At 38.5% G+C, this 21,527-nt stretch overlaps 1 protein-coding gene across 2 annotated transcripts in view; it reads left to right on the forward strand.

Moving 5' to 3' along the window:
* The window catches only part of IGF2 (insulin like growth factor 2), a 58,679-nt gene extending 38,824 nt beyond the window's left edge, over positions 1-19,855 (forward strand). For both annotated transcript variants that reach the window (XM_073604704.1, XM_073604705.1), the window contains exons 3-4: positions 12,432-12,598; positions 13,418-19,855. In XM_073604704.1, coding sequence (XP_073460805.1) covers positions 12,432-12,598; positions 13,418-13,648 — 398 coding nt within the window. In that variant the 3' untranslated portion in view covers positions 13,649-19,855. The remainder of the gene's footprint in view (positions 1-12,431; positions 12,599-13,417) is intronic.
* Positions 19,856-21,527: the final 1,672 nt, after the last annotated feature.

A 21,527-nucleotide genomic window follows, 5' to 3' on the forward strand; every position in this document is an offset into this window, starting at 1 on the left:
AGGGTTGTCAGCCCATAACAGTTCTTGAGCAAGGTACTTCATGGCAGTATCTCCAGGGATTATTTCATGAAAGCTATAGATTTAGGGCTTGTTTACACCAATTACAGTCAAATGCATTTTAAAACTCAGTATGAACACATATGCAAAAGAAGAGTGTATTTCAATTATCCTAGTTTACACCATTGCAGTGCTTTTTTATGTGCATTTAAAACAAAAAGTACAAAATGCTGCATTTTTTTTGCATATAAACACACCACAAACACATGTAAATGCAACTCAGAAAAAAAAATGTTAATAATGCCTGAAAAACACATCGCAAACGCACTGCAAATGTATGACTTTTACACTACATTAACCTCTTGCTGCTCACATAACACACACATATATGTGGCAGCAAAAAGGGTGGTCACACATTGCACATATGCATCCATGGGTGGCAGAGCTTTCTGTGCTTAGAGTGTGCTCACTGCAAACTCTCAGCACAATGACCAAGCTGGGAGCTCCTGGTCCATACTAATGATCAGGAGTTGGCAGGACCAGCTCCTGATCGTGTGACCATTCTAACAGTCAATCACAGTGGTTACAAGATTGTCTGATCCTTCCTGCCTTCCAGGAGTATGGACCCAATAAAGGCACAATGGGGCTGGACAGGAAAGTGTTAACATATTAAATCTTCCATGAGATTATAGTAATTGGGTTTACATCTGTTGCAATCGGAAACTGCAGCTGGGGGCCAGATGTGGCCCTTTGCTTGTCTTTATCTGGCCCTTGAGGCACTATTCCATCCACTGACACCAATAATGGGGCACTATTCCTCCCACTGACACCAATGATGGGGCAATATTCCTCACACAGACGGCAATGATGGGCTGTTATTCCTCCCACAGATACCAACAATGGGTCCTTATTATTCCCACAGATGCCAACAACTGGGCGCTATTCCCTCCACTTAAATCAATGATTGAGCATTTTCTACTCCCACGGGCCACAGTCTGGCCCCCCTAAATTCTGAAAGACAGTAAACTGCCCTTTGCTTACGAAGTTTGGAGACTCCTGCACTAGAATATTGTTAGCTGATGCCCTGCTTTCACCTAACTTTGTCCCTTATTGTAAAATGGGATTGCTGGCATCTCTGCTGCACGGCAGTGTGACTGACACATAATAAATATATTAGAATCATTTCCGTTCTTGAGACACTAGTGTGCCAGAGAATTTAGGGTCTGCATCAACAGGCTTTGGTCTTCTGTCGATGGCAACAGTTTGAGATGCTTCTGAAACCATTCAGAATCCACTAACAGGTGCATTTGACCTGCAGTTGATGTCCTGACATGCATTTGACGTGCTTCAAGTGGGTTCTGCATTCTCATAGACATGTATGGGAAAGCAAAACCTGCTTGAAGCAGACAAAAGCCTGTGGACACAGGCCCTAAATGGTAACTATGGAGGAGTGGTGAGGTCATGCACAAATCTGGCATGGGTGATGGGGGGTGAATACCCCTAGCCACTACCCTAAAATATACAGTGTAGATGGGTACTGCTGTAGTCTCTAGATGTGGGTACGTGGCTAACCTAAAGTGGCACTAAACCCTCCTACTAGTAAGGCCTCTTTCACAGGGGGCAGAATCCGACAAGCGGATCCGCCTGGTCAGTGGGGCATCTCTCCGCTGAACCCTGCTGAGCAGGCAGATGACAAGGCTGTGTCCGCTGCGCTATGCACAGCCCGCTGCTCTATATGGGGAGGTCGGATGGAAACAGATTGCTTCATCCGATTGTCATCCCATCTGCCGGATGGATGGGGAACGTATCCCCATCCATCTGTTTTTAGTGGGCCGGATCGGGTGGCAGCGGACATATGTCCACTGACATCCACAGCCCCATAGAGAATAATGGGTGGTCAGATCAGGTCCACCTGAAAAACAGACAGGTGGACCTGATTGGTCTCCTGCTGTGAAAGGGGCCTTACAGCCGAGGAAGTTGCCATCATAGTCTCTGTTTGTTCTGCAATTGCTATGGTGCTGCACAGGTGATCAATTACGACACTAGCTATTTGATGCCTTCGAACGCAACTTTTTTTTTTTGGAAATTGTTAAATCTACAGGGTTTATTTCTGCTTTAAACTTTCATTTCTGATGTCATCATTTAAAGTGTGGCGTATTTAATCCTCTAGGGGTGACAGCTGTCTCTAGTAGAAAACATGAAGAAAGAGGCGAGCTTTCATCCCCACGAACAGCTGATAAGAGTTTGTTCTCTGGAGCTTGTGCTGACTGTGCACATTCCTGCCCTGTGTATCCTTCCCGGTAAAGTTGGCAGGGAAGAAAAGGAAGACCCAGGCAGGAGGCAGAATGGGGGGACATCGGTTCAGTGAGTTAGGTCCCACAAAGACCCTCTTTGTTGCTTCCTGCATTCCTCCGGGAGAGTAGCCGAGGGGGGGAGGGGGATTGTTTACTTCAAATTCCCCTTTAACTCAGTTTGATTGATTTGGTAAAAGAGCAGGGTGGGTGTTTGAGGTAAGAGAGGGACAAGGGAAGGATGATGAAAGGAAATTGGCAGCATATTTACTGCACACATGTCCTGAGAGAGAAAGACCAAATGCAGGAAACCTACATGGCCCGACAGGCCGGTCATGTCTTCCTGGTTAATGGGCTGTGCTTTCACCCAGAAGAATAAGGTGCTGTTTGTAGCCACAACTTGTACAGTGGGGTTGGTCAGTGAATGTTGTCCATAGCAACCAGATTTTTCCTTTCACTGCTGCATACTGCAACTGAAGTATGAAAGGGAGAATATTATTGCTTGTGACTGGCAGTTTTTTTAATCCTTTTATGCTCCATGTACACTGGCTTAAAAAACGCTGCTTCTACAGGAGTTTTGTGTTCTGCCTGTAGAAGCAGCTGAATGTTATCCTATGTGTCCAGGCACATTAGGACGATTAGAGGCATATTTTGAGCTCAACGTTTCGAGGCAGAAAAAAAACCCTTCTAGTTTGCGTTTCTGATTGGAGCTCACTGGCAGAAAAAACGTAAAACTCTCCTAAACCCATCTAAACTTTGTACAAAAAATTCTCTATATGAGCTTTTTTTTACTGCCAAGAGAACAGACATTTTTTTAAACCCAGTGTGCATGGAGCCTTAGAGGTTTATTGCATGCCAGGCTTCATTATCTTCAGATCTCAAATGAAAACTTTCAGTATTATCACACAGCCAGAGGAATGACACTGGAATGAACTGACACTGAAATATGTTTGAGGATGCAAATGTGAATTTCATTGTTTTCAATGCATGTTGATAAATAAGTCTGACAGTACGTATAGCTACACTCTAGGTATGTACTTTATTGCATACTTATATTGGCCCAGCTTGGCACAATGTAAGTAGGCATAACTCATAAATGGCCACTGGGAAAGCTGACAATCCCTGTAGTGGCCAGGATATGTTTCAAATCCTGTACCAAGCAGCTGCCCCTCTGCACACTGATCACACGGGGTTGCTTGCTTGGCACTGTTACCATTCGTAGAGTGTCTTGTATATTTTTCAGTGAATACAAGCCATTCTTTAAATGGTTGAGGAAGAGTGGATTTCACAATCTTCAGCTCATCCAATCAGAGAATGCCTTGCATTCATTAAAAAAAGGAGTTCTTTAAATGGCAGTGGTATTGAGAAAGCCGCCCTTGTGGTCAGTGTGCAGCAGGGAAGCAGCTTGCAAAGAACCCTGAAGATCGGAGCTATCTCTGTAGTGGTGCCAACCACCACAGTAATTATCAGCTTCCCCAGGGAGCATCAGGTTTGAGATACGCATACTTATATTGTGCCAACCTGGACCAGAGTAACTATGCCATTTAGATAATTTATCATGGACAGACTGCTCAAAGCAACAAAACAAACACATAAAATCTGAACACCAAGCAAATGTAGAGTTATTCACATCACTCTGAAGTTTGTTTCATGGTTTTACCTGACAAATAAGAAATATGGCTTGCAGTTGGGCCTGTATGGTGCATCCATCATTTACTCCACTAAATAAAGGATTGGGTTTGTGGAAAGGATAGTTCACATGTGCTCATGTTATTGGAGGCAAATTCACATATAATATACTTTCATTGCTTTTAAGGCCATTTTCCCTCTTGCCAACTCCCCTTGTACAGAGCCCTGATGAAGGGGGGCCCCTGAACTAGGGTTGCCACCCCATCCCTTTAAAACTGAACACGTATTAATTACACAGGTTCTGTGGCTGATTAAGGTGGTAATTAAACTCACTTGGTGTCTTATCTGCATTAAATTAGCCTCAGAACCTGTGTAATTCATATGTGTTCAGGTTTAAAGGGATGAGGTGGCAATTCTACCCTAAACTGGGTTAATTTTTATTTGTGCTCAGCACAGTCAAAAAGGCAATACATTATTCTGGTATTTCCATATGATTACTGCTCTATCCCTCTCCAACCACCAGCAATAGGAACCTGATTGAGTTTCTAAATCATACTTCCTCTATTCAAAAAAATGTTTGGATTGGTTTGAAGTTCATGGTAACTCACTCACTGTGCTCTTATAATTTTAAGTAGTCAACAGCAACTGAACATGATGAAAAACATTTCTCCATTTGCATTAGGCCTCATGCACAATGGACATTTAGCCCTGAATTCCCAAAACACAGACTTCTTGTGTTCTGGGCCCAGTGTGCATGGGCCTTTATCAGGTTATATTACATGCAGTAAATAAAGAGCATTGCAGGCAGCTGACCTGAGAAATTAATAATCCTGTCACAGAAAATCTCCTTAGGGCGGCCATACTTGGACCGATATTTGATTCAGCAGGGACCAGCCGAATTTCAATCCATATATGGACAGGCTGGTTGTACACAAGTCGATCTATCAATGGACTTTTGTACAACCAGCCAGTTGGGTTTTTCACAAATGATCAGTGCCTCCGGCTATAGCTGGAAACACTGATCATTGTATTCTGATGGCAGGAAGGCTCCCCACTGTCAGAATACAATACCACAGCGAGAGGGCTTTCCCCATCCAATCAATGTGTGGATGGGAGAATCGAGGCATTTTTTTTCTTTCAACCAAATTGCATAATGTATAGGCTGCCTTGGGGTGGACAAATTACAAGCCATTACATTATTTACGCTAGATGAGGCTGTAACAGCTGCACTGCTGCTAAGATTTTTGGTCATGACAGCGGTACATTAAAAACAGATCTATGGGGGTTCAGATTCTTTTTTTTTTCTAAGAACTTTCTAACTATCTGCCAGTCCTCAATTAAGAAAAAAATAGTTGCTGAAAAGGTCCACTTTAATTCTAGCTCTTGTGTTCGAGACTGCTTTGTAGAATAGCCAGTCTTAATCATTGGGAGTTATTGTTTTTGTTTGTGGAGGCAGAATCTTTCCACAAAAATGTTTCTCCTTTTCTTTTTCATTTTGAACTAAGCTGCTAAAGCCTTTGCCATCAGAGTTGCCAAAAACAGCTTTAGAAAGTACACCCATTTTTTTTTCTGCTTCAGTATTTTACAGTCAAGTGAAATTTTTATTGCTAACAGGAGTTTTTCTGTGTTTCCTGATTGCTGTTTGATGGTTATCGTATGCTGAAACAAAGGCAGAGCTGGCAGCCTGTAGCATTAAATGGACGTATGTTTGTTGGAGCTCTCCTAAGAAACTTTAACATTTATTCTTAGAAGTTCATTTTACCATTTACTTCATGTGAAAAAAGATGCAGTTTAAAGTGGTATTAAATGCTAGGCTTTTTTTCATACTGCATTATCTGCATTAATATTATTATTATTATTATTAATAATAATAATAATAATAATAATAATAATAGAGGCAAAACAATGCCCCAGTACATTTCTATGTCCCCCATCCCAAAACAATTACCCATAGCCCCTTGTCACTCCTGTCAGGTCCAGAACATTTTGAGCTTCTTTCCTGATGTCCCAGGTTGTAGAATACCCCCTCATCCCCCAAGCGCTTACCTGCGGCCCTTGTCACTGCTGCTAGGTCCAGGACAATTTGAGCTGCATCCCTGATCTCCCAGGTTGCAGAGGGGGGCGGGGATACTAAAGGCAGTGGGGCTATAGGACTTGCTTCTGTCAGTCAAATTGTTCGGAGAAGGAAGGAGCATGCAGGGGCCTGGCTTGCTGGGCATTGTGTGTGTTTATAGACCAGTGATGGTGAACCTTGGCACCCCAGATGTTCTGGAACTACATTTCCCATGATGCTCATGCACTCTGCAGTGTAGTTGAGCATCATGGGATATGTAGTTCAAAACATCTGGGGTGCCAAGGTTCGGCATTACTGCTATAGACGCTGATAGATTGGGGTGATTAGATTCAAGCGGTAGGTGCATTTCAATGAGTTGCGCAAGTCCAAAACTGTATTTTTAAGGGCATGGTAGCCCACTTTTATTTAAAATAACAGAAAGATTCACAAAAGACATCAACAGCCCACGCAGGGGGTTTCAACAGCCTCCTGGCTATCTCTTGCCACATGGCTGCATCAAGCCTCAAGCCTAGGCCTTAGGTCTGCTCCCCAGACAATACAAAGAGTTCCTTAAAGTCAAGCTCTCTCATTGCTTACTCACGATCAGCTCCTTGCTGCTTTGTCACAGACTAAATATGTCTGCTGCAGACATGCATGCTCTGGCTGCCCCATGCAGCCTGACTCCTGGAGAGGATTGGAGTCCTCCTGACTCCATACACAGACCTCCTGTCTGTTGGGTGGAGCCCTAAACTCTGACCCCGGGTCTGTTATGAAGCCAGCCCACACCTGAACCATCAATGTGCCTGCCTCTCCAAAAATCTGGCATAAACCAGCAATCTTCTGAGTAGCACTGGGTCCCACTACTACAAGGCACACAGCACCGGTCAGGAGCATACAAGCATGAATGTCTCTTTAGTTAGCTAAAGGACACACCAGCAAACTGGCAGGAGGGGTCAGCGGTTTGGGGAGCAAAAGGAGGAGAATAAGACCTTTAAAAAAAAAAAAAAAATCATCATCTAATGCAAGTGTGGACCTCCTCTTCTAATAATAAAAAAATGGGTTTAATATCATAATATCACAGAAGGGTATGTACACCCTAACAGCTACCTTCTATTATTTACTTCATTTTGGTCTATTAAAGAGACTCCGTCATTGACCATTCATTTCAATGACAATCTTCCCATAAGAATATGTTGTGCATTCAACATATTTTCACCATGATATTTACCTGAAGGCTGCTGGGTGCTGTCATCTTGAATGTCCAGCAGATTTATAGCTTTTACATAAGTGACACCCTATTGTATTTCCCTTTGATCCTACCCTGTCAGCTACATAGAAGGTTGTCTACAGATGGAGGAGCTGGGCCAGCAGATAATAACACTCCCAGAAGATGGAGAAGGCTGGGATGTGCAAGGAGGGAGGGGGTTGTGCTAAGGAATTGGCACTTTCTGGAATGTCAATTGCCTAACAAGTTCACAAATCAATAAAATATTTTATGGGAAAGAAAAATGCTTTTACCTGCAATGTTTTCGTTGTACACAGGGTCTCTATAAATATACGGTTTAATGCAATTTAATGCAAAAAAAGAGCTACATATACCTGATGATCCCACCAGCAGCCTTGACAGCTGATGCTTTCTGCATGTGCTGCATTCTTATCAGTTACATTATTCCTGGCATTCCTTCAATGCATATGTGTGAATGGGCCCTTAAGATGAAGTTAGGCCATTTCGCTGGCTTAAGGAATGAACCTGATGGTAATTAACTGACATCTTTAATCAGCGAAAAGAACATTTCATGCAAGAACATGAAATGCCAGTTTAAAGGGGTTGTAAAGGTTCCTTTTTTTTTTTAAATAACAAACATGTCATACTTACCTCCTCTGTGCAAGGGTTTTGCACAGAGCGGCCTCGATCTGGCTCATCCTCTTCTCGAATGCCCTCACAGAGAACTGCATTCCATGGGGGCACTCGTGCAGGCATGTTCCCGAGTCCTGCTGCTGTGTCCATTGATGCAGACAGCAGGACTCGGCCCCGCCCCCTGGTTCCCATTCCACTGGAGCCAATGGCTCCTGCTGCTATCAATCTATCCAATCAGGACCCGAGACAGCAGCTGGAGCTTGTCCCCATCGCTGGAACGATCAAGTTCAGATAAGTAAAAGGGGGGTTCTGGGGGGCTGCTATACTGCAGAAGGTTTTTCACCTTAATCCAGGGGTAGGCAATCTCAGCCCTCCATCTGTGGTGAAACTACAAATCCCATCATGCCTCTACTTCTAGGTGTCATGCCTGTGATTGTCAGGGTCTTGCATTGTCTCATGGGTCTTGTAGCTTCACCACAACTGGAGGGCAGAGGTTGCCTACTCCTGCCTTAATGCATTAAGGTGAAAAAACTCAATGGTTTACAACCCCTTTAAGGGAACGTATGCAGACAAACATCCATAGAACACGTGAGAATCTTCAAAAACCAGACTACATTTGAAAGAACTAACAGGCCGGCCTGTTCAAAACAATGCTTTTACTTTCTCAAGTTAATTATATACTTTCCTAGACTCTGCTTTGGCAGTTTGTAATTATAGAGAAAATGATTTGAAATAAATATATGCATAATTAACACTGTGAAATTCCTAAGAAATTTAAATATAGTCACGGCAATAAAACAACATGTATAAATAGATCTCTTGATCAAACATCACATAAAAGCAATTTTATCCACTTGGTCATGGGCCACATCATACAGCAAAACCCCAGTTGGTGTCACAGATACCGCAGCTTTAGCGCAGCCACTTAGGAAAAAAAGAGATTGTTTTCAGTAACGGATAAGTAGTGAATGAGTAGGCCACCACAACAAGCTAGCGGTGCTTTATATATATACACATAAGATTCAATTTTTAGCATATCACGAAGTGTTTATCAAGTTACAGTTGGCCTTGTTTATGGAGATGTCTGAGGGAAGAACTGTCGCAGACTGCTTATGTTGCCACATAGCAACCAAGATTCATCACTGCAAAGGAAAATGACAGAGAACAAGAGTAATATAGGAACATAAATGGGAAGTCTTTCTTGCTCTGGGCAACCCCTCTCTCACCTTCACATTTTCCTAGGCATGAACATGATAACCTGGCCAAGCCATTGGTTTGCATTTGCTTGTGCACTGGTACATGTACTTGGTTGACATCTAGGCACAATCTGGCTATAATCTCACATCTATGGGAACCTTTAGTCCTAGTTAATACAAGACAACCATGGGTAAATGGCTTTATATTTTAAAGTGTATCTAAACGCAAAAACAAAAATGTAATACTGACAAGCCCTTAGATGCGGTGGCTGCATTTTTTTTTCAACATTATTTTCCTTTATTTTGGGTAAATGGCTTTATATTTTAAAGTGTATCTAAACGCAAAAACAAAAATGTAATACTGACAAGCCCTTAGATGCGGTGGCTGCATTTTTTTTTTTCAAGATTATTTTCCTTTATTTTTTACCTAATGAGCCTACCCTAAACACACTTCCTGTCCTAGAGAGGTTGATTTAGTAAAACTAGTGCAAAATCTGGTGCAGCTGTGTATGGTAACCAATCCGCTTCTAACTTCAGCTTGTTCAATTAAGCTTTGATAATAAAACCTGAAAGCTGGTTGGTTTCTATGCAGAGCTGCACCAGTTTTTGCACTCACTCACACTTTTGCAGTTTTAGTAAATCAACCCCAATGTGTCAGATGGCACAAGTAACATTGTCAGTAAATGTACCTCGAATTATTGCACTAGAACAACAATAAAAGTTTCAACTGACAGTATTTGTATTTCTAATTTGACATTTTAAAATATTATTATAGAATAAAAATAATATAAATCTGATACATGATAAATATGGACAACGGAACAACGCTTACTCGCTGTAGGGACAACACTTACTCAGTGTACTGTATCTATGCACAAGAAGCGTTGCCACCCTAGGATAAAAAGTTTGCTCGGAATATAATATTAGGAGGGTGTAGTCTGCTTTATTGGGCAGGGCTGATTACTTTTCGAGATATCAGTACAACACAGAAAGATATAAGCTAACTTATAACAGTTTTTCTTCTGTACGTGTGGTGTTTAAAGAGATAAACTATGAAGAAATATGACTGTATTGTAGAGAAGCACCAAAAATGTTTGTTATTAAATTTAGACCAAACATGCATTTTAAGAATGCATCTGGCCTACAACCCAGTTTTGGGTATATGTTTTACACTGTGGTATATAGTAACCTTACTGGTTATATTCTCCTGTTTATCCTGATAGGTTTGCCTGTCCCATATAAACTGTGGTATCCAGCATTCCTTGGAGATTAAAGTATATTCCCTGGCCAAATGAAAGATTAAAACCACCATAATGTTCTAGGTTTTCTCTGTGACCTTCTAGGTTGGCATGGCTGGAAAAATGTTAGGTTCCTACCAGGGAACCCAGATATATGACAATTAAGCCATCTTTAGAGAGAAATCTAACAGAGAAAATTTTGATACGTTAGTCATGAAAATTACATATGCTTTTAATGACCGAGTGGTTATAACGTTAAATACAGAAAAATCTGCAAACTATCTCTCCAGAATGTTACACTTTGAATCCCTCAAACATATATGGATCACAAAAGGGTTAACACAGTACAGCAGAATTGATGGAAAAGAGCTGAGTGAGCTTAGTGTGACCCCCCCAATCCAAGAGTGAAATCCAAGAACGTTGTTTACATGGCTTACTCTGCTGGTATTTGAGCTGTGGGACATGAATATTTATCTGAAATCTTCAGCCTCAGAGTAGGGGGATAGGTGTCCCTAGGAGTTAAAACTTAATCAGTTTCTCTATAAAGATATAGAGTTAAGCTGATATGTTTTCATTTTTCAGTCTGATATAATGTATAGATGTCATATTACATAATTACAGTTGGCAACCCTCCAAACTGTTTTGGATGCTTTTAAAAACATTGTAGATGGGGTATTTTAGTGTATTTCCAACATAGCTTCAACAGTTGTGTGTAGGAGCAGGATAGGATAGGATCTTGTGTTCAGATGATGTTCCTTGTTATGTGAAGAACGCTGTACTAACATACTGCTTGCAAAGTCTTTTACAAAACAAAAGTTGCACCAACAACAGGGTTTCCTCTGGGTAGGACATGCTGGTAGGGCAGAGACTGATGTGAATGTATAATGTATATGTAAAGTGTTGCGTAAATTAACAGCGCTATATAAGTACCTGTAATAAATAAATAAATAAATTAACATGCTGTAGTTTGCTTTTAGGAAAAGACTAACAAGCATTTTTAATGGTGCTTCTGTCAATGAAATGAAATACTTTTGACAGATGCCGATGCTGCTTTAGAAGGGATCTGTGGAATGGTTCCAAATCCAATCCTATTTGTTATTAACAGTACTACAAAATAAGGAAACACTGCACTAAAGTTTACACAAAAATGCAGAGCAGCCCAAAAAAAAATGCATTAATGTACATCCAAGAAATTTTTTTTAGCTTTGGGTTAGACCCTCTGTTGAGATTTTTTGCTGACTGAGTCCTGCTGCTGGGATTGAATCTCTCTATTTGTTCCGGTAGGGATTTTCTTAACCTTGAAGACATTTCCTCTCACTTCCTTCTATTTCAACAAAACAGGAACCAAAAGAAATTCTCCCCAATGGGACACGGACCCCCAAAAAAACCTTACAGTGTTTAAAATTATCCCCTATCCTATTGAGTATGTAAAACTCAGATAAAACAGTGAGCCAAACTGAGAGAGCTAAATCCTCAAGGGGACCACATTATGGCCACACCTACTTAATTCCTGAAAAAGATTATGGCAATTTAGAAGTTAACGTTATAGTAAAAATGGGGTATAATACATATAATATTTATATTAAGGAAATATATAATATTTCCTCAAGCACTTTACTACAAAATGGCTTATCAACTGGAGAACAGCTGGTGGCATGCTCTTTTTTATTTATTTTTTTATCCTTAAACGAAAGTAGGCTGCAGAGAAGGAGTGAGAGTGCCACATGTGGCCCATAAAACGCCAGCGTGATGTGTCTGCTTTATATATTTTAGGAAATCAGTTAAAAGAAAGGCACAAAACTCTTTTATCGGTTTTTACTCCTGCTAGAAAATGTTTTTATAAAACTACCCCTTTTAGATTATAGAAGCCTCACACAAAGTACCTAACATTATAAATTGACCACCTGATCTCATACTCAATGTTGGCTTCCATTTGTGTCAATCACTTCTCATCATAAACCAGTGTCTTTCTATGGCCTCCACCTTCTCTCCAGTTTGTCTGTGCTACATTGTATTACTATCAGCAATAAGTAAGGCTGCAGAATATAAAATAAGCGATGAACCATTAATAAAATACACATCCCTGGAATCATGATTTCTGTTAACACAATTGGAGTGTTGTCATATTAAGTTTTCATGTTAAAATAGATTACATTTTTTTATTGACAGAAAAGACTACGGGCCGCTCCAATCGCAGAGCTAGCAGAGGAATTGTAGAAGAATGCTGCTTTCGGAGTTGTGACCTAGATTTATTAGAGACATACTGTGCAAAGCCAGTCAAGAATGAAAGAGACCTTTCCACCGCACCTGCCACTGCATTGCCATCTCTGAATAAGGTGAGTGGGAATGTGTTATGCTGAGGAGTTCCGGTAACGTAAATCTGTTTAAGCAATCTGCTGACTTGGTTCTAAAATATCTGTATCCAAAGAAAAGGTGACGAGGATGAGGGCACCAGGACATCAGCCAATGTTTCACTAAATTACCCTTGAAATGTTGCAGATCATCAGACAAACTGTTGCATTAACACCTTAAAGTACAACTAAAGACTTCTTTGTATTAAAATTCTAATAGCAGTAACTTTTTCATAAAACCAATCTACAAGCTGTTTTTTTTTTTTTTTTGTTTATGGTAAGACAGGTTGAGAATAGGGCAAAGGTCAGTATTCTCATCACACTGTTATACCAATTGAACCAGTTGCCAAAGGCATTAGCAATGTTTTACAAATGGTCAATTTTTACATTTCCCAATCTAGTGTTTAAAATGCACAAACACACATACAGTCTATATATTTAAAATTGTGCTCTGAGTCTAGTGCTAGGTGCTTAACTTTAATATATATGCAATAAAGCATTGTAAACTAATTGGCATCCAGCATCCAATAGGCCTTGCTTGCCTTCAGCATGTTTGCTATTAAAATATGCATCAAGTTATGCATAAAAGTTTTATTGGTCATAGATCTAGAGGTGTGTTGACTTTGGATTCTTCAGCCCCCACCTGGCTTGCTGATTGGTTGAAACGTTTTCTATTGGAATTTTGTTAATCCTGTTTGAAGCCAGTTATTAATTTCGCATTAGTAAATGAAAAAAATGTTTGTTGAAATATCCATTACTTGTGTAACATTATTAATCATGATTATTGTTTTTTTCCTCTTGTAGGAAATATACCATAAGCATTCTCATATCAAGCACTCTAAATATGACATTTGGCAAAGAAAGCCCACTCAGAGTCACCGCTTAAGGAGAGGGGTCCCTGCCATTGTTCGGGCAAGGCAGTATCGGCGGTGGGTGAGGCAAATAGAAGAAACCCAGGAGCTTTTATCACATAGGCCATTAACAACCTCACCGATTACACCACCTCGCTCCATTCAGCAAGACTCCCATAATTGAGCTGGGAATCATTACTAAGCAGGTTTCCGCTGCCTTCAATTTCTGTTTCTATGTTCTGTTTGTTTTTCTTCTGTCTTCTCTGAACTGGAGAGAGACCAAGCCAAGCAACAGAGTTGAAGTCTGAAAAGCTCAATGTGACACCTCACAGAAGAGTAAAACGAGCAAACTGAGACACCAAAGCTGGAACAAAAACAACAACATTGCCTTTTGGTGGGAAAAATTTCTGTGGATTTTTGCGTCCTTTTCTGTGTTTTTTTTTAACAGCTTTTCAAACTGCAGCACGTATGTGCGTAGGTGAAAAAGTATGCAAAGACACAACTGTGTTTGTCTGTGTGTATGCACACAAATATGCATCATCCTGGCACATTGGGCCTAGCTGTGCCGTTAAGGAAAAACAAAAATGTTTTACCAGTGGAACTATTTAGAAATCCATCCACTTCTACTTTAAGGATGGAAAGGGGGCAAATGAGAGCGGAAAAGAAAAAAGAATTTCCTGCTGTTTCTTACATCTGGTTTAACATCTTGACACTACTTAATGTCTTCTTTGTTTTCCTGTAGCATTTCAATGTCAATGTCCAAAATTATTTTGCACCTTTTTTATGCCTATAAAAAAAAAATTGTAGGGCATGTAAGGTTTTGTTTAGGGTTTCTTTTTCTCTTATTCCTTTGTGTCACTGAGGCTTCTGCAGCCTTATTATTGCAATGCGTTGCCATCTTTGGCATCAAAGGGGTTGAGTACTAGAATTCCAAATGTATTTGCACCTTTTAATCATTGAGAACTAAGAGAAAAGAAGGGGGGAAGTAGGCAGACACCTTTTTTAAGTTTGAGTGGGAGCTCTGTCTGCTTTGCACATATGCCACAGATTACAATGATTTTTATATATGTATAATATATATTATATTACTTTTTTGTGAAAAGGAAAAAAGTCAAGCACTATTTTTTATGGAACTTTCTTTTTTGTATAGCGCTGAAAGAAGGGGATGCGTTAATGTAAATATGATGTCCTTTGGTGCTAATGTCACTTAGATGGGAAGAGCTGGAGTGAGATTGTAATGTAGCCTAGGATTCCTATAAACTTGCATTCCAACAATTGAATCCTATGAGGCTTCCTTTGAATGAATCCTCAGTATAGTATTAATGTAAGAGATGAGAACATATTGAACTTGAAAAAAATAATGCTTTTCGTTTTAGGAAAAGTATACCTGTTTTTTCCCTCCTCTGAATTATATAGAGGATATAATCTAACATTAAAACCATTCATATGCATTCAGATGAACACAAATTTGGCTGCACCATTACTGATTTGCCATACCTAGGGGAAAAGGGAATTCATTGTATCATTCTAGATTACCATACTCATTGACAACTGGTTTTAGGTTTGTCTCCCAACTGCTTTTTTAGGGTCATAAAAACAGCATAGTTTGTTAAATGTAAGCAATGTGTGCTAAACTATAGTCAACATTTGGGCAAATTTTGGACAGATCCTGGGCCTAACTTAACATATCCTGTTTTTTGCATCTTGAAAGGTTGGGAAGTCTGGTTTTACCACTTGTTCAACACTGTAGATTCTATACCTTATGGTCTGCCACCTCAGCAAATTTCAATTGCCATATGGACTTAAAAGCATATGTCATTAAATGCAGCACTGAATATTTTTTAAAAACTAACTTCTCTAATGAAAACTGATGCTTCTCTTTTTTATGTTTCACTCGTAAAAAATCAAAAGCAACCAATTTAGCTTAAATACAATAACACAAATAAAACATGTTCATTTTAAAGGACCAATAAATGTAAAAGAGGTTACTATGCAGGTGCAACTATTTTTTTACTAGCATTAAAGCAACTCACCAGGACTCCATGGTATAAATGGGCCCTTGATTTCTTCATTATCTTGTGAGACTTTGACCTGGACCCCTTCGACTTGTCTGGCTGAATGCATGCTGAAGGCTCATGATTCACAAGATGAATTTAAGTGAATTTAACAGACATACGTTATCTGTGATTTGCATTTCCATATTGCAGTTAATCTCTTCTAAGCCTACTTTAGTCTGCAATCAGCTACCCATAAATCGTTTATGTGAAGTACCCAAACTTCTTTTAAACTTTAGGCCCTTTATTTTTGAATTGACAAAAACAACTTACTTTTATATAACATTCAAGCCATTCTTGTTTTTTAATATAAAAGATCCAAAACATTTATTCTATAACTTAAAATCCATATAGCCTTTTCTCTAAATATCTTTTCCTTCTTACTTTTTCCCCAACATAAAAAGAATTCATTAGGAGGTAATATATTCTGCAAGATTACAGTGAATATTGTTCTCTGTGGTTCTATAGAATATGCAATACATTCTTCTTCTAAAATGATTGAGCACTTATGCATTAAATATAGATTCAAACATAATATTTAGTTATCATTTTTATGCATTGCATTGCATTGCATCAACAATGACATTTCATCATTGCGTTTGCAGCAGCTAGTGCAAATTCTACCTATATAATATTGGGGATGTCACAGCTGTGACGATACCGTGAACATTTTTAGTATGTGGTAGTATGCGACCAGTAAATTGATAGAACATTTTTTCTTGACGTAGCCATAGCCCATTTGCCAATAATCATTTAATCACTAAAAGTTTAGGTAAATGATGTCTTGCATAGCTGCTTAGACAATATATATGAGAATGACCTGTATTGGTTCAGTAATAAGCCATTCTTGCATTCTGGGAAAATGGAAAACTGCTATATTTGAACTTGATTAGTTGGATCATAGCGGCTACCTCAACTATATTTAGGGGTAAGCCACACCTTAATTTTGTTGCAGAAATTTCTGCAAGAGTGAAGGCCATTCTTTTAGAAAACATGACGCCATTAAGAGTGGCCCAGTTTTGAGTTGCCATTTTATCAGTTAGCTTTATCCTTTCTGATCAAAAGGGGTTCAGGACTCTATGCAAATTCCTTCTTTGTATCAACTAATTCCAGCCTAAAATGCAGCTGATAGTATGCCTTTCCTCCTTAGTGCTTTCTGAATAGAATCTTCCGTTGCTTGTTAGCTAAGTAGCTAGGTCAACCAACCACATGACCAAAGGAAAAAGAGGGCTTCTGTCAGCTGTAGTAAGGGTGTCAGAGGAGGCAGTTCATCTGTTTAAAAAGAATAGAATATGTAGCTGTTAGAAAAAGCTGGTAGGGCAATCCCTTTAAGTATGAAATCAAAGGATAGTTGCCAAAGACTGTCCATCTCTGACTTAATGAAAATGTAAATGTTTTAATGTAAATTTGCCTTTCAAATTCCTTTTTTTTTAATTTGAGTTACTTGCAGCTGTTTTACTAGGTTTTATTACTTGGTTGATTTGAGGTTTAAGACTAGAGCTTCACAAAGAAATCCATTTTGTAGCTTTTTTTGTTTCATTTTTCACCCTTAACATACTGAGCACTAAATCACTTTCCTTCCATGTATTCACAGCTAGCTATCATAAGGAATAATTAAAATTACAAATAATAATTTTAAAATAAAATGATATAAGGTTATAAAGGTACTATGGTGTACCTTTAAAGTATGAATTTCTCGGTAGTGGCCATTGCTAAATAATTAATTGAGTCTCATAAAATATATTATTGTGATTTCTGTATGTAGTTTAATTAATTAAAGGGTAGATAGCCTTCAACAGACTGTATGTGTCAAACATGTCAAACAAGATGGTTTTGAGTGAACTCATATAGTTGCAAAAAGTTTTTACCAAATGCATTCATTTTTGTGTATGCACTACCTAAATTTCAAATGCATTGAAACTATTGTTTACTGCCACCTTGCCTTAAAGAGGACTTTCATTAAATTCTATAAATTCTATATGAATCAGTAGGGTACATGTCAGCATGACCAAATCATGTAAAACAAAAGAGCTTTTTCCTGCCACAAATAAAAAAAATGCAGTTTCTTGGCTCTCTACTTAGACAGCCTAGACCATGGATCACATGGTTGCTGACTACCAGTCATTACTGCAGAGTCCTGTTTTGCAAAATTAGTGAGATAAATTAATCTAATGGTCACCTCTATGAACAGATAATTTAAACTATACATCAAAAAAAGTGTGTTTTTTTTTCAAAACACATATTAGTAAGATTCTTTACATGAAGTTAACATATTTCAAATGTACAGGGGTTGGACAAAATTATGGAAACAAGTATGATAACAGAATGAAATTGTTAACTCATATGGTGCTGGACCACCTTTGCCATGCAAGACACCCAGAATTCTCCTGGGATCTGACAAGTATAAGTCTTGGATGGTGGATAATGGAATCTTATACCACTCTTCATGCAAAAATCCAGGTCACAATCCTGCACAATTGTCTTTTGTCTCTTTCGGTCAGTTGACCATGTCAACTGTGCTTATGCTATCAGACGTTTTCCCAGAAACTGTATATGCTGTCATAACCTTTGGTACTGTACCTCGTGACTCTGCAAATAAATTGGCAACTTTAGTCACAGAGGCACCAGCTAAGCAGGCACCAACAATTTGTCCTCTTTGAAGCTCTGACATGACTCTGTATTACTAGCATAATGCTAGACCCAGTGCACGCAGTGAATGACAAAAGTGAGTTTTCCACCTGTTTGCTAAGTGTTTCATCTCACAGTGGAAGCAAAAGAATGCTATATCACTTCCGCTTGCAACGCAATACTTGTTGTCATTTTCACACATTCAATTCATGTAGTGTTTCCATATTTTTGTCCAACCCCTGTAGATTCAAACATTCAAAATAAAGTATAGTTCTCCTTTAAAGACAGATTTCCTTTGACACTGTGAATACAGTCACCCCAGATGGAGGTGAATGTGCCAGCCTTATGCAGGCTCATATGACCCATGCTCACTTTCAAACAGCTAATCAAGTTAGCAGGATTTTTAAAAATTATTTATACTATCTTAGCCCCTATAAGCTGACATTGGCATAACGATCACACATTTAATAGAGTATTCCAATCAGGTTGAAGTAACCTCTAAACATAATTCAGCTGCAATGCTACCATCTATGAGGGTGATTTATAAACAGTTCTGCATCCTGTTCTCTGCACCTAAAGTGTATGTCAAATCTCACTAAATTTATCTTATTTGCTCCCTTTTTGGCCTGTAAATATACCATTAACGGTATTTTGTTATATTTGTCCTATATGTGCAAAAAATACATTCTGATCCTTCCAAAAATCCAGTGATCTGGTAATTTCCTGTAATAAGCTGCCTGTACTGCACTGAGATCTCAGGCAGTGTTATCAGCCCTGCCCAGTCCACTTCTGTTGAACACCTCCTTAGGGAACATCTCCACTCCTCCCCATGTTATGCAGATGAGGTGGTGGGGGTTGTTCTGTGTTCAAAGTCAGAAGCAAGCAGTCCAAGGTAACAAAGCTGCTCCTTCATAGATACAGTACAGTGAGTGGGCATTGTCAGCTTAGGACAGGAAATACGTTATTGACAGAATCACCAGGTAGAAATTAAAAGTAAAAGTCTGAAAAATATAAAACTAATGCAATCACAACATCTAAGGCCTATTAAGCTGCAAAATAAAATATGTTTGTTCTTGGATCTGGATATACTTTAAGTGGGTTTTAAAAGTGAAAAAAAAGTTTCACTAGGCTGCTGCACCATAAGGATTAATTACTGAATGACAGAGTGATTGAACATAGTCACCTAATGACTATATGCTTTAAACTTTTAACTTGTTATTCTGTTACATATTCTCCATTTAAATTACACCTTTGAATAACTTTCACTTAAATATCTTATAACAAAAGCCTCTCTCTGTAACTTGTTTTGTGCAAGTTTGAGCAAATCCAGATTAGTAATAATAAAAATTCTGTAGGTTAGTGGCTTTTATAAAATTTTGATGCCAAGCAACAATTAAATAAGCAGCTAAACTGGGTGGCACTACTCCTTTATTGGTTGTCTTTGTTTTTCTGTCTGTTCTTTAAAATAATAAAAAAAAAAAAAAAACTACAACGGGAAGACTACTTGAATTGTACAATATTTCATATCACAGGGGAGAAATAGGGCTAGGTGTGGGGGGGTCTGGGAGGGTTCCAGAAAGTCGAGCAGGATGTGTAATTAGGCATTTTTACTTTGTAATCTTTTTTATGATATTAATATTATTTCCTTGCAATGTTGAGCCATGATACATTTTGTAAAAAAATAAACTTAAAAAAAAAAAAAAAAAAAAGAAAGACGCAGAATTAAAACCTTTCATCACAATATGTTGGACATAAAGAACAAATATAAACTGAACATTATTTATTGGTGTTACAAAATTAGAGGGAGGGATCTTAAAAGATCGATGTTCAAGTGTCAAATCATATGGGAAAGAGAAAGCAACATTTAATGACTTCTTTTTGTACTTTTAGAACTTTGTAAATGCTTTTTACCAAAAAAAAAAAAAGAAAATAAGCAAAAAAATATAAATAAGTAAACAAAAAAAGAGCAAGAAACACATTTATAAAACAGTTACCCGGCTGCCTTTCACAAACCATATTTCACATATACAACTGGTATGTTTCAGTATTATAAAAAGAGGAAAAATTTGGAAAAAAATGAATTAAACATAAAATACATGGGTAGCAGGTCTGAGCCATTTCATTTAAGAACTCTGTTATGTCTATGAAGTATGTGTAACCAGCAATGCAAATGATGTCTATACTTCAGGTCTGATATTTGATATTGAGTACATATGCATTCACTGTTGGAGGGACTGCCACTGTCACTACAATATGTGGCTATGTCTTATTGCAGGGATTGTTAGAATATATTTTATTGTTTTTATCAACATGGTTGTCCTGCTTACGTTTCATGCTTTGGCAGATGTTTTCTTAGCAGATCATGTATTCAGGAAGCTGAATGGAAAACACCAACCTCATAATTCAGCCGTCACATCATTTATAGAGCATCTGCCTTTGTTATGTACTATTATCCATTCATTAAGTTTCAGAACAGTTAATGGACATTCATATAATTCATGCACAGCATAAACAGCATCTGTGTCCGTTTTTTTTTTATACTGCAACTTTCATGTTAGCATTTCCTTAGATTCCAATCAATCTTACAGGACTTTTTTTTCCCACTATATTGTATCATACACTTTCTGCCTTATTGGAAAAATTAAAACAGTTATTGATGCAAACATTGGATGAGGACTTATATGTTACAGAGCCAAAGTGAAGTGCAATTTATATCTGTTATCTACAGAACTGGAACTACCATGATCAAATGGATGGATTTAGTTGCCTCGGCACTACATGAAGGAAATGTTTTTCTGTGCACTGTCACTGGACTGTTGGCTTTTCATGTTATTAAGTGATGGATTTTTTAATGGCAATGCTATGGTACTTTGGTCATAGCTTGTCCAAACTGTATGTGCACTCAGCATTATATGCAACTTACCAACCACCCAGATTCTGCACCCATTGTACTTTTTTTTGTAATAATATCATATCAATAAAGCAAAATCTACCATATCACAAGGAAAAAACGTGTCTGTTTTTTTTCTTGATCTTCAATTATGGAGTTTTCTTTAGTTTTGGATAAAGTGGGGAAGGAAATAAAAGTTCTGTTTTATTTGATGTTGACACTTAAAGTGTCACAAAGACAGGAGGTGACAGACAATTTATACCATTGGGGAAAGAAACAGCAATAGGAGCTTGACAAAGGTTCTCAACAACTCTCCACTCTACTACTTCCATTGAAAGACTTCCAACAGCAACACAATTTGCAATGAGAAGTATAGACTTGGCCATTATTCCCCAAGACTTATGCCTGGATAGTTTATGATTTTGCTGGCCTTATCTGCCCCATGTAACCTTTTCCCGTAAAGTCACAACATAACCATTTTGTGGGGTAAT

Source organism: Aquarana catesbeiana, linkage group LG11 (genome assembly GCF_042186555.1).
Source record: "Aquarana catesbeiana isolate 2022-GZ linkage group LG11, ASM4218655v1, whole genome shotgun sequence".
Lineage (NCBI taxonomy): Eukaryota > Metazoa > Chordata > Amphibia > Anura > Ranidae > Aquarana > Aquarana catesbeiana.